Here is a 13,246-nt window from a genome sequence, read left to right as displayed (position 1 = left end):
GAGTTCTCAGAGCTTATCAAGGACTTTCTAAGCTCTGGCAAATTTGTTTTACAGTGTGATATTGAGTTCATCTAACACCACGTCTAACTTATGCCATGCTGAAAGATGACTTGCTAAGGATATTTACTTGATTTTATCCTCAATCAGGAATGCATTGTCTCAGCAAGGATTTTCCCCCGTTTATTTTCCCCATGTTTTATACAGCACGTCACTTTTTTTTTTCCCCCCCTAGAGACTGTTTAAGTGACTAACCTGAAAGCTTTCCCAGCCCCCATAGCAAGGACGCTCTTTGAAATGCTCACCTTCTTTGGTATCTTAAGTACTTGAGCTAAACAAAACAGACCTGAACACCCTAAAGCACTCCCTCTCAAAGCTGCTGCAGCTCCAGTCTCCAATTACACCATAATTCACAAGACCAGCAACAGCAAAAAGTAGTGCACAAGAAGTCAGTCCAGTATTTCCCACCTTGAAAAGCAGGACATAAGACCCCAAATCTTCAAGGCTTTGTGGAATCATCAAGCAAAACCCCCTACAATGATCATTTTCCTAATGTGATTAATTTGTTGTTCTGGTGGGTTTTTTGTTTTGAACATGAGCTTGAGTGCTCTAGTTATACCAGTTTAAAAACAGTTTTGCCCAAGCATCCGTAGCAACCACTGAAGAGACCAAAAGAATCAACTTTTCCCAGCTTTTTCACCTGGCCTAATGAAAGACATTGGCTCTTCCCTTTCTTCTCCAACACCATTATATCACTACAGCTACAGCACTGCTATGTTAAATAAAATATCTTAAAAGGCATCTACAAAGTTAGACAGCTAATAGCATAAGCCTCTCGCAGCAACACAGCTACCCTGCCTTTGGATTTACTCTAACCTCACTGCATCATGAAAATCCACAATGACCATGGCACAAAGCCACTTACCTCTTCAAAACAGCAGTACCAGTACAACAGCCAGCATGAAATATTTATTCTGCACATACTGAAGCAACTGAAACTAGCCATACAGAGTTGTGTGGCCAGCATCACCACACTTTGACAATACTCTCTATAGAATCTCTATTTACAATAATTTGATATTACTACTAACTACAGCAGGTAGCTCATTTTCAGACACAGTGATTTTCAAGCTGCTGGAGACGTCAAGGAGTTTTTATAAGCAACTGGGTGAGAACAGACTACTATAATACCCCTTTTTCCAAGAAGCCACTGAAGGACAGGTAGCAGAATTCAAGAATTGCTGGTGACAAAACACAATATAGGAGAAAGGATAAGTCTTTCTGGCAAGGAGAATTCCTTGCCAGTACAAGCTATGACCAGTCATTTACATGCATAGTTTTGAGAGAAAGGGAAAGCTTTTTACTAACACACAACTTCCAAATTTGACATATAAACCCCTCCAAAGTTGTACACAACTTGATATGGAGCAGGCAACTGCGACTACCAACAAGGGTATCGCACCCAACGCCCTGCTATCAGCCACACAAGAAATGAAAACACAGACCAACACAACAGGCCAAGTTCTCCAAACAAACTCCAGGTCGAAGCAAATAGTCAAGGGACTCTCAGAGTTCAGGTGAATAAGCTGGACTCTACAATGAAAACATTGGCAAAACAAGCCTGCTTCTTTTGTCAGTGTCAAGTGTTATGGCAACTCAGTTCATTCCTGTTACCCAGCAAGAGTTTTTATACTCATTGCCAGATTCTTCTGCAAACAACTCCACGCTACCCTCAGCTAACCTGAAAAGCAAAATGTGGGGATAGATGCAGCGCTTGTGCAGTAGATCCAGGGGACAGAAGTAGCTGATGTGAGCAGTGTGTAGATGCTGACAGAATAAAAAGCTGCACTAGAAAAGCTGCAAGTACAATAGCTTGAAATCTCCCTGGCTGCCCTGCAAACACAATGAATGGGAGCCAAAACCATACCTCATCAAAATGTGATGTGCCGGCATTGTGGTGGACAGCTCTCTAATCCATACCAATGGATGCCAACTCTGACATACTGCTGACCCACACAACCGGCTGTCTTTTCATGGACTGCGTTACAACCCCACAACAGAAGTTGCACAGAATGTGGCAGAGGCCTCCTACGAACTCAGAGCAAAGTTACATGGTGCTCCTCTTCAAGCATTGCAAGAACACTGGCAGCTGATGCTCTTCAGGGAAAAGAGGAGAAACACCTAGAAAGAGGGCAGGGGGAGAGAAGGGAAAACTCAGGCCTAAGAATCTGAGATAAGGCAAGTAGACACTTCTGTTAGCCTTCCAGGGCACTAGGGTGACACACCAGACCAAGCCACTGCCCACAAGCTGCTATTCACAGCTGCGCTTGCTTCCATGGCGTGATCCAGTCCTCTGCCAAGCAGCTACAGAAATCCAGACCTTCTAGCCCAGCTCCTTTTGGATCGCAACTTCCAGCACCTCTGCCCTGTGTGTATATGCATGAAGCTCATTAAGGAGAACAGCACATGGCTCCATGTCAAGTTGGCAGCTTGACACCACACAGAAAAGTGCCTCCCTGAAAAGATAAACAAAACTTCTCAGGCTTTTTTTGTTTCTTAGGAAAAAAACCTTTCATGTATAGCACACAAGCAAACATAAAGTCTCTAGGGAGCTGGCCACCTTCCAGCAAGATCCCTGTGGGAGCTTTTGCCACCAGCCCTGGCATGAACGAGTCCAGTGCCAGCACGGCACAGAAACCATTGTTGTGAAACCTGCGCTGATATTTGTTGTTTATTGATTCTTGTCACACAACTACTCCGAAGTGGGAACTTTGTCCCTGACTTAGCACGCTAAAGGGCATCAAAAGGTCAACTTTCAGCTGTACTAAACCCAATATGACTTAAGTTCTAGATGACATCTCAGCCCATTCTTCTCCAGACACCTGTACCCACCACCTCCATAGAGCCAGGACCTCTTCTGTCTCCCTCCCGAGACTCACACATTTGCCTTACTCTCCAAACACACACATTTTAGAGGGTAAGAGTTCACTTTTCTACCTCATTTATCCTAAAATGAATCCAAGCTAACAAGCTGAACAACGTGCTAGATGTAGATTGTTTCAGACAAAGTCTGTAAAAGAAAATCTGACCTGCCATTGAGCTTATGTAAAACTGACAAGCTATCTGTGGGTTGAAATGGTTTGAAGCACTCGCTGCTCACCCCAGACTACGAGACACTGGCAAAACAGCATTATGCAAGGTAATCCTCCTACATGCTCCACCCAGCCAAAATAAAGCAAAACAGGAGTTACTTTAGACATCTAGGTAGTTGACACTGAAGTTCAAAAGTTTTCCTAAAACCAACACACTCAAACAACTAACTGGAATTTAGGAAGAGTTAAGGAATTAAAAAAAAAAAAAGATTAACCTTAAAAAAACCACAGCGCTCTTCCTACAGCAAGCACTACGCAGTGTTTTGGCCTGGGTAGAAGGAAAACACTCAAAACCAGACAGGCTTGAAGATGGTCAGGTCACCAAGGAGTGCATGCCTCCCCCTCCGCATCGTTCTGGCCTTCCTCCTCCCATCAAGCCTGTTTGGCAATCATTTAAATAAAGAAGTGAATATGAGAAGAGTTACAACCCTTTCAGAAAAATCATACAGCTGTTGGTGGGGGAGGAAGACTTCCAGAGGTCCAGGAACTTCTCCACCTAAACACAGTCTTTGATCTCCCTGTTTAACTGGCCTTGCCCTGCTTGGTTTTGTTTCTTTTCTAAACACAAAAGCAAGGGAAAAAATGAAGTCATGCAAATATGCTGGATAGATACTGATGTTTCAACAATTAAGTCATGGAAATATGCTAGATACACACTGATGTTTCAATAATTGCATGATGAAGATCTGGAAAGGACATAGCCCAGGGGGCTTTGAGAAAAAAAGAACATACCCAATTTTGGCACAGCATGAGCGCTGGCTGAAGATTTTATGAACAGAAATAAAAATAATGGATGCTTGACTTTGAGATGCACAGATTGTATCTTTACATCGTTCTCATTAGAGCCCGTTAATTTGTATTTTCAACAACACAGCAAATAATATTTGTAGTTACTTGTAGGGTGATGTTGTAATAGGTTATAGTTATACAGGCTTTAAATAGAAAAGCTTTATAATATTGCAATTTGTTTCCAGTTCCTTTTAGAGGAAAAATGGAGGCTGGCAACTGGGCAATTTTCAAATAGGAAAGATAGCAGGAATGAGGAAATCATTGTAACTGGCATTATTCAGCTCTGCATTTTCTAACACTTGATGCTGGTGAAGCAGAATAATACACAGGGTAGGACAGGGAAGATCTCCGCTTCACTAATTAAATTTCAATATTCACTTTAACAAATAAATTATTAAAGAATTATTTGCTTTTTACGTAAATAGGCATCAACCACACTCCTCTCAGAAATGCTGCAGTAAAGAAAATACCAGTATGTTGCTCTTTGCATACTCAAACAGGGCTGACCTTTGGGACACTGAAACAGGGATGGGCAAAAAGATGTATACAACAGAAATGTATGGCACAATTGTAGCGCAACTGATAAAAAAAAAAACCTCTTTCTATTCATACACCAGCTCATGTCTCACCATGTCATTGGTCTTTGCAGCCATCTACAGCCCCAGTCCCATCACAGCCAGCACAACACAGCACCTTCCTAAGAGCTCCCAAATAGCATCTGTGCCTCTCCCAAACACCAGCCCACATAGCTGGAGGCCATAAGGAGAGGCAGCTGCTTCCTTCAGTGTCTTTGCTGCTCCTCTCCACCCTCTGTTCATATACATCTTTTCCCTGTTATATCCTAAATTCCTGTAGTGTCCACCCCTACTATTCTCAACCCAACCTCTAAGCTCATGCCAGCAGTGACAGAAGAAAGGGGTAAGAGATCGTATCAGGATGTTGGGTGGGGAGAGAACATAGAGAGCATTTTTCTTCTTAAATGTTGTCTTATGTGTCCTAAAACTAAACAAAGTAATACACCCTGAAAATAAAGGCTAGTATTTCTCAGCAACAGGAATGTGAATTTGCAGCTCGCATCCCAATCCATTTTGGAAGTACGTAACACCCTGCTGCTTCTGTCCTGAATGAGCAATAGAACAGCTTTTGTGACCATTCCTTTTTATACTACTGTGTTCTTAAGAGACACACAGAACAGTCTGCAACATTTTAAAGTTCAGAAAGACTAATTTCCTTTAATGGGCTTCAAGAGAAAAAAAAAAACCCACAACTTCAAATCAGGTTTGGCATGGAAAGCTTGCCAAACTCCCACATACAACGAACATCCCATCAAAAATGCTCCTGAACCTAATAAATAAAACCATCAACATAGCCCCTTCTTTCCCACTCAATTCTGAAGGTTACTCTGGACCGGCTGACTTCTGAAACAGTGAGTGCAAGGCACCTAAGTAGCACCAGCCTTTATGGGCAAATGACAACATCATAAGCTCTGCTACAACCTTCCCAACCTGTTAACTAGATTGGCGACAGGACTGTGCTGCGCAAACGACGTGCTCAAGTGCTGCCTTGGGCCCCCATGTGGAGTAACAGGTATGCCAGGGCCACAGCTGTGTACTTGATTTTCAGCTGATAAAGTGCTATGATAAATAGGGATCTGGCCTCCACTAGAACCAGCTGCTTTCTGCTGTTCCTCCACATTGGTTCAGGAGCAAGCACAAAGAGCACACACAAGTTAAGGTTCTCACCGTAATCTACTCTCCAGTTATTCAGCTGAACAGCACCAACTTCTCTGCATTAACTTTTCCAGCCTGTGTCTAGCAAGGAAAGGTATTTCACTGGGAATCAAAAGGAATGAAAAGCAGAGTGAAATCTGCCTCCAAAGAACTCTAGTGACAGTTTTAAAGTCTCCCCGCAGATGAAAAGGAGCTAGAATTCATGGTCTGCATCAGTGTGATGGCAATGGAGACATCAGTGAAGCAACCCTGTGTCCAATATACCCTGAACACATTTCTGTAAGGTGGCAGGAAGCCTAGAGAAACAGAATGTATTCTTCCCCCCCAAAAAAAAGCCAAACAAAAACAAAAGCCCACCAACACAAAACCAAAACCCCCAAAACCAAAACCAAAACAAAACCACCCAATACAGAAGTGGCAGACCAGGTCAAACAACCCACTTCACCTGACTATTCTTACCCAGTAAAACCATTTTGTATCTCTGTATAAGGGCATTTTATGCAAGTGTACATATATATCTTTATAAGCCCAGTCCTGCAAGCTTTAATGAAACTGTATGAACATTCACTCCAAATTATGGATGAGATTGCAACATCATCTGATCATAAAAGATTTAAAGATAAGTGCCAGACGTCTAGAAGATCTATACTTATAATACTTTGAGGCACAGCTTGCAAAGTTTTTCTCCTCTCCAGTTATCATCCTCTTCTCCAGACCTTCAGGTGGCAACACAAGTATAAAAGCAAGCAAGCAAACAAAAGTTTCCAGCACCGTTTGAAATATTCTTGCTGAAGATGGGAAGATGTTGCAGCGGTAGCTCAGGTAGGCAAAAGGAAAGCTGCAGGACAACACATATACTCACAGGAATTGTGTCTACGACGGAAGCCTTTGGACTGAAACAATGTTTCCACATGTCGATCCATGTAGCTCTTGGAGCACTGCTGCTGTGGAGAGATGGTAATATCCTGATTCTTCACGTCCGTTCTCCTTGGGATATTCTGCGGGGCACTGCTGGAGATGGGCTTCTTCAACACTTTCCCAGTGCCATTCTGACTGGGACCCACTTGGCATCCAACACCAGGGATGCCCACTTCTGTCTGCTGCAGGTCCCCACATTGTCTGCTGTCCCCTGGCCCTGGGATCTCCAGAATTTTCAGCTCAGTAATGTCACCTGCCCTAAAAACAGGAAAAGAAAACCAGACATTGAGGAATCTGGCATCCGAGGTACCTTTATGAAAAAAAAAAACCCTAAAGAAAAAAATGCAATGTTGTACGCTGAGCTTTTTCTGATGCCATTATCAATAGAAACAAGAAAAAAATTATTTTAATACACAAACACACAGGATATTTCCACAGACATCAAAATATTCAACTGAAATGTTATTTTGAAGATTTATACCAACTCAAGTATTTCTATACTGCACCTGGATGGCATTTGAAAGGTTCTGTTCCTAGCTGAAACAGGAATCAGTCAAGCAGAAAATGGAAGCAACTGGCACAGACCTTTGCAGAAATCTGCATTAATTTAACAGTTTCTAGATAATATAATTAATCTCAGCCTTGAGGCTACTATTACTTTTAATCCATTTCTACAGAAAGCTACCCTTAGATAGTGCAACTCACACTCAGACAAGGATAGCACTTCCTGTTTCCTCAGAAAAAGGATAAAGAAAACTAATACAGGGCTGGGCATGAGCCAAAACGAAACAAAGAAGTGGTTAGAAAGACCTCCATTTGCACTGATTGCAAGAAATAAATCAGAAGTTAGGGTCTTCTACTTTAAACTTAATAGGTTATTTGTCCAACTGGGGTATAAAAGTAGCAAGAGCTTGCTACAGACTTCCAAGCAACTCCTGGAAGAATATGGTCGTTGTCTTTCCCAACTCTCACTCTTCAAAATCCAAGGGAAAAAAAACGAAACAAACATTAAGAGTACTGACTTCAGGGAATCAAGCTTATTTAAAAATCAGTGACTCGGAGTCTTAACTATTGTAATATGCCAGATAACAGGAAAATGTCCAGTGACTAGTGACTCTTATCCTTTTTAAGCACAGTGTTACCAGGAGCTGGTGGGAAAGAACTCCTGAGAGCTACAATACTGCTGCATCGATTCAGCTTTTTGGTGCAAAACTCTCTCCTGTCTACACAGAGGAAAGAACATGGCAAGATACAGAGGGGATGGAGTTGATTTAATAATTGCACTTAATTTAATTGTATTGGGGCAATAATTTTAATTGATCTACCACTCTGCTTTCTCTTCTGTCACACTTTAATTACATATAGTACACAACGCTGAGGGCCAAGCTTTAAGAGAGTATGCTAGCCCCCTCAACTACCTGAAAACCGAACAGCAGAATGTATACACAGAGTACATATACACACACACAGCACCTCATCCACAACCAACCTCCAAGTATGAGCTACACCACTTCTAACACTAGGATCGCAGAGCCAGAAAATAATCTCCTGCACTCCAACTAACAGAAACAGGAGAGGCACTTCTCATCCAAAGACGCTCAATAGCAGTAGGGAGATTTAAGGCAAAGAGCCCATTTCTGGGGAAAAAAAGAACAAAACATGCAAACCACCAGAGACCTTCTCTGCAAAAACACAGGAGGAAAAAAGACAGACACTAACCTGAAGGTGACTTCTGGCACGAGGCACTTGACCCCATTATGGAAGGGCCGTGTCAGGGAAATGGTCTGGCTGACCTGATCCACAGCAGACACTCGTCCTTGGAACACTCCCAAGCTTTCTCCACAATTAATTGACACAATGCTCCCAAGCCAGTCGGTAGCCATATTTCCGGCACACAATTGCTGTAAAGAGACACAGGCCTGGCTGTAACAAGACGCAGAAACTGACAACCGGAATCAGCATCAGCAGCATCCCCCGGCCCAGAACCCTGGCTCCCACCCAGGCTCCAGCTTTGTCAGCTTCTCTGTTCTTTGTGGGGTGAAAATAACATCCGTACAGACACTGAGGATCACAGCGAATGTGTAAATCCCTGGACAGCGCTTTGCCTATATGATTGATTGTAATGCAGATCACTATTTGCATCATTAAAGAAATAATTTTGTAACTGAACTCAAGATTAACAGCTTCTCACAGCAATATTTAGTATTTAGTTCTGTTTGCAGACATTCTCCCTGTAATTTCAAACAGGGAATTTATCTTCACTTCCCTTTTTAAAATCTTGGCATATGAACACTGGGGCAGAACAGCTTTTGTGAATACTCAGCAGTGAGAAGAGCGATCTCTGCACAAAAAAATTAAGCCCAACACCTTTAAGGGAAACAAAGAGATATGGGGAGAGGGAGAACCAACACTGGAGTCCAGGACAAAAGTCTTCATGCTGTCTAGAGCCAGGAATATTATTACTGCCACAATTAGATAAATGAAAAAAGAAAGTTGCACTCGCTTTCCAGCATCGAGTTCTACCAGAATACAGGGGGAAAAAATGCACTTTGGTTAGTTAGATGTTCAGTCCCAAGTAATTCCCTCAGTTTTGATGTTTGACTGAACTTGTATCAACACACTTTGAAGCAGCTAAGCACATCTTTTGATCTGAGATTTCTTCCTTCAGACAAAGGACACAGAAAGATGATAGGCTCACTAGCATCACAGTAGCGCGAAGGAGCTGACAAGCTCATAAATGAAAATGACTGCCGTCTATTTGCCTTTCATGCTGTAATCAACAGTAAGGAAGAACACTTGATATTTACTGTAAGGAACACAAAGACAGAAAGCACAGGAGACAACCCAGGAAGATTAACATCAACACATAAACCACACTTCTGTGAGAGTCACTTTAATTCTCTTCAAGCCCTTCCTATCCTGAGCTTCTTGGAAAAAGATGCAAGGAAAAAAACCCTGGAAATAACTAGGACACATGCATGCTACCAGAACTAACCCACTTCCCCCAATTTTCAGGGGACTGAAAACAGAGGATGCTTTAAAGGGAAGAAAACGCTAAATTTGGTCACTAACTCATAAATTCTTCAGGAACAGCCTCCTTTCTTTCCTATTTCTGTGTATTTATATTAATCCATGATAACAATGTCTCGATTCCAAGATGACAGTTGATAAAAAGCACTGTCAAGACACAGATAACACATCCCCGAGTATCTGCAGTAAAACTAAAATTTCATTCCCTCTCCTGCTTTCTGTATCTCTTTTTGAAAACAACACACATCACCATCTTACAAGGATCCTTTTCAAAAATAAGAGCCTCCTTTTACCAAGGAAAAAAAACCCATAAAATCTATGTTTGCGTGCAAACATAAACCAAAACAAGGGAAACTCCTCATCTCAAAGGATCTCATTCTACTAATTTGTGTGCAAATTGTTTAGAAGAGGGAATGAACTACATATGCAGTGAATGATTTACTACATCACACATGACAAACATGAGAACATTTGTCTGTTTACATACACCTGGAAAGTCAAACCTCCTGTCTAATATTCTCAAATATCTTGTATTCCCCCACATCTCTTATTTCAAGTGTATATTATTGATGTTCCTGCAAGTTTTAAAAGAAACTCAAGCCACAGAGCCCATGCAAACATGTATGCAGCACTTAATAAACAGTTTGTAAGCGATAAGTTAGCATGTAATGAGTCAACAGCTTTGCACGCCAGGCACTGTTGCTTGAGAAGGAAGATGCCACTATGCATGTTCTCCCTATCTGAAAGATGAGTGAGCATGGAGATAGTTTCGCTCATTTACGAGGAAAGCAGCCACCGAGCCTACCCACTCTGTACCCGAGAGACAAGCTGGCACGGGATATATGCTCCCAGCAGGTCTCATCTCCCCGGACTGGATCAGGGTGGGCTGCCTCCAGCCTGATCCCCACAGGAAAACACAGGGCCCCCACAGCCCGCGCCTGCGTGGACCCCAGCAAGAGGCGGCCTGCTGAGGCTTGGAGCTCGGCGAGGGGAGGCGCTCAGCCCGGCCTCCGCAGGCCTTCCCGTTCCCAGCCGCTCCCCCGGCCCGGCCTCCCCACGACGGCCCCGGGCATGCGGAGGAGAGCCTGGCGCCACGGCCGCGCCTCACGGGAGGGCCGGGCGAGGCCCAGATCCCTACCGAAGGCCCTGGCCCGCTCCCGCCGACCCCCCCCGGGGCGAGGGGACTGGGAAGGGGCACCCCCGCCTCACCTGCACCCGCCGCTCGCTCCCCGCCTCACCCGCGGCCCCTCCGCCTCAGCGACGCTCGGCGCTTTCGTCACTTCCTGCCCCGCGCCCCGCCTGGGAGCGGCGCTCAAGCCACCGGCGGACGACCATAGAGAGGCGCGGGGGGAGTTGACGCTTAGCGCATGCGCAGTGACGCAGCGCTCCGGCGCGGCGGGGGCCGCCTGCTGCGTTCGACGCGTGCGCGGCGGAAACCTGCACCCCGTGTGCCGCGCCGAGCACCGCCGGGCGCATGCGCGGTACGGGCCCGCCGCGGGGCTCGCCGTGATGGCTGCGCGGCACCTTCCTCACCGCAGCCTCCCGCCCTCCCGCGCCTCCGGCGCCCTGTCTCGTGTCCTCCGCGGCGTCTGTCACACCTCCGTCACCTCTGTGACCTCTGTCACACCTCCATGGCCGCTGTCACCCAACTGCCATCACAAACCCGTCATCTCCGTCGCACCTCCATTGCTTTTGTGAAAGCTGTTACATGTCCGCCACAACACCATCGTTTCCATCTCCTTTCTGTCACCACTGTCACACACATCCTCCTTCTCCTCCATGGCGTCCATCACGTCTCCACCACCTCCATCACACCTCCGTTGCCTCTGTGACCTCTGTCACCTCTCCATCACCTCTGTCACATATCTTCCGTCACAAATTCATCACCTCCATCCCACCCTCATCACCTCCATCACACTTCCATCACTGCTGTCACACCAGCATCTATCCCCTCTCTGACCTCCATCACACCTCCATCACACCATCACCTCCATCACATCTCCATCACCTCTGTCACACCTCCATTACCCCCATCACCTCCCTCCAACTCATTGGCAGAGGCGCGGATGCATTCATCTCCTGCTTTCTCCTCGGCTCCATTAAAATAAGCTTTTCCCCCCTCCAAAGCCAGAGGTTCTTTTGCTCATTACTCAGAGGAAGGAGTGGGTGCGGTGCTGGATCCGTGCACTGGCTGACCTTCCCAAGCTAAAGGCAGGCTGTGCCAGGGACACTAATTAAAAACAAAATCATTTTGATAGCAGTTGGTGACAATAACATGAAGGTGAGTGAGGTCATGGCAGGAGGAAAGCTCCTCTTCTTGAAAGCAGCCTTTCCACGGTACAGCCACAAAATTAAAAATAACCCTGTGGTACAGTGGGTGGCACCATTAAAAAAGCCACTGAATTATTCATCTGTCCTTTATGCCCCAGTGATGGGTGGAGTCACATATTAACCTTTCTGCAGCTATTTTGATTTTACTCCTGTGTGGGGCAAGAGTAGCTCATGCCACAGAGCATCCCAGGGCAGGAATTTGGTGAGGAGCACACTTTTCAGCAGAAGACTGAACGTTGCAAGACTCCTGATATTGTACCCCCATTCGAGGGCTTGGCTAAACATTTGTGAGTCATGAAAATGTGCTTGTGGAGCAAGAGCAGTTTCCTACCCCACCAAGCTGGAAACCCCAGATGGCTGGTCCCTGCAGGGATGCCACTTCAGGTATGCACAGACCCCAATTTTCCATATATTTGCCTTTTTTTTAAGGGAAGTTATGCAAAGTCTTGGAAATAATCATGCTCTGAGATGGGGAAGTGCAGAGCAGGTGATGGCCCAAAGCATCCCTCTGTGGATCACCTCCCTGAGGGTTGTGAAAGGCTGTTTTCAAGCTATTGATTCATTATTTTCAGGAATAGAAGGGCTAGTCCTGATTTTTAGTGAAATCCTGAACTGAGCCAGAGCTCGGCATCACCTCTCCACCAATCCCAGCTGAAGCTTTAGCTTCTCTACATACATAGGGAGAGGACCAGAGCCAGCACCCACAAGGATTAAAAACTTTTCCTACCACCACTGGTGTCACAACCCCAACAGTAGAGGAACAATGAGCTCATGTCCCCATAGGAAAAGTCCAGATGCAACATACCCAAGTCAGATTTTCAAGGATGAAACAGAGGTGTAGGGTTCCCCCTGCCAATCTTTTCCCAGTGGAATAAAATCAGCAAGAACCAAGCAAGAAACCTAAGAAACTTTCATATAAGTATTTATTGGCTTAGAAAAACTGTGCAATTTATAACCCAGCACATGGATGCATTTCACACAGGTACAAACAAGCAGGAATTCCTGCTCTGTTTACCAAGAGAATTTGCCTTCATGCTGGCTTAAAGTGGACTGCAGCATAAGGTAGTGCATCTCCTACAGTTCTCAAACCCTTGCTCCTTTTACTAGTTTGAATAGAGAAATCTATTACTTGCTAAAAAACCCACCTAATTTCAAAAAAAGCAGCAAACACATAGTCTGAAAGCCAGAAGTGTTCTACTGTGCCTCTTACTGCTTCTTGTCCCTTATTCTCAGTCCTTTGATATTTTCCAGGAGGCTTCTTGTTAGGAGTTTAGCTAATATCTCAATTTGTGAACAGCA

At 44.7% G+C, this 13,246-nt stretch overlaps 1 protein-coding gene across 1 annotated transcript in view; it reads right to left on the bottom strand.

The window, feature by feature from the left end:
• EDC3 (enhancer of mRNA decapping 3) overlaps window positions 1-10,853 on the bottom strand; it is a 28,786-nt gene extending 17,933 nt beyond the window's left edge. Inside the window, exons 1-3 of the mRNA XM_075713444.1 lie at window positions 10,826-10,853; window positions 8,306-8,487; window positions 6,531-6,844 (exon numbers count right to left, since the gene is read on the bottom strand). Of these exons, the coding sequence (XP_075569559.1) occupies window positions 6,531-6,844; window positions 8,306-8,469 (478 nt within the window). The 5' untranslated portion in view covers window positions 8,470-8,487; window positions 10,826-10,853. The remainder of the gene's footprint in view (window positions 1-6,530; window positions 6,845-8,305; window positions 8,488-10,825) is intronic.
• Window positions 10,854-13,246: the final 2,393 nt, after the last annotated feature.

The sequence above is a fragment of the Pelecanus crispus genome, chromosome 7 (assembly GCF_030463565.1).
Source record: "Pelecanus crispus isolate bPelCri1 chromosome 7, bPelCri1.pri, whole genome shotgun sequence".
Taxonomy (NCBI): domain Eukaryota; kingdom Metazoa; phylum Chordata; class Aves; order Pelecaniformes; family Pelecanidae; genus Pelecanus; species Pelecanus crispus.
Note: the sequence above shows the minus strand (reverse complement) of the source record. Positions and strands in the feature narration are given on the sequence as shown.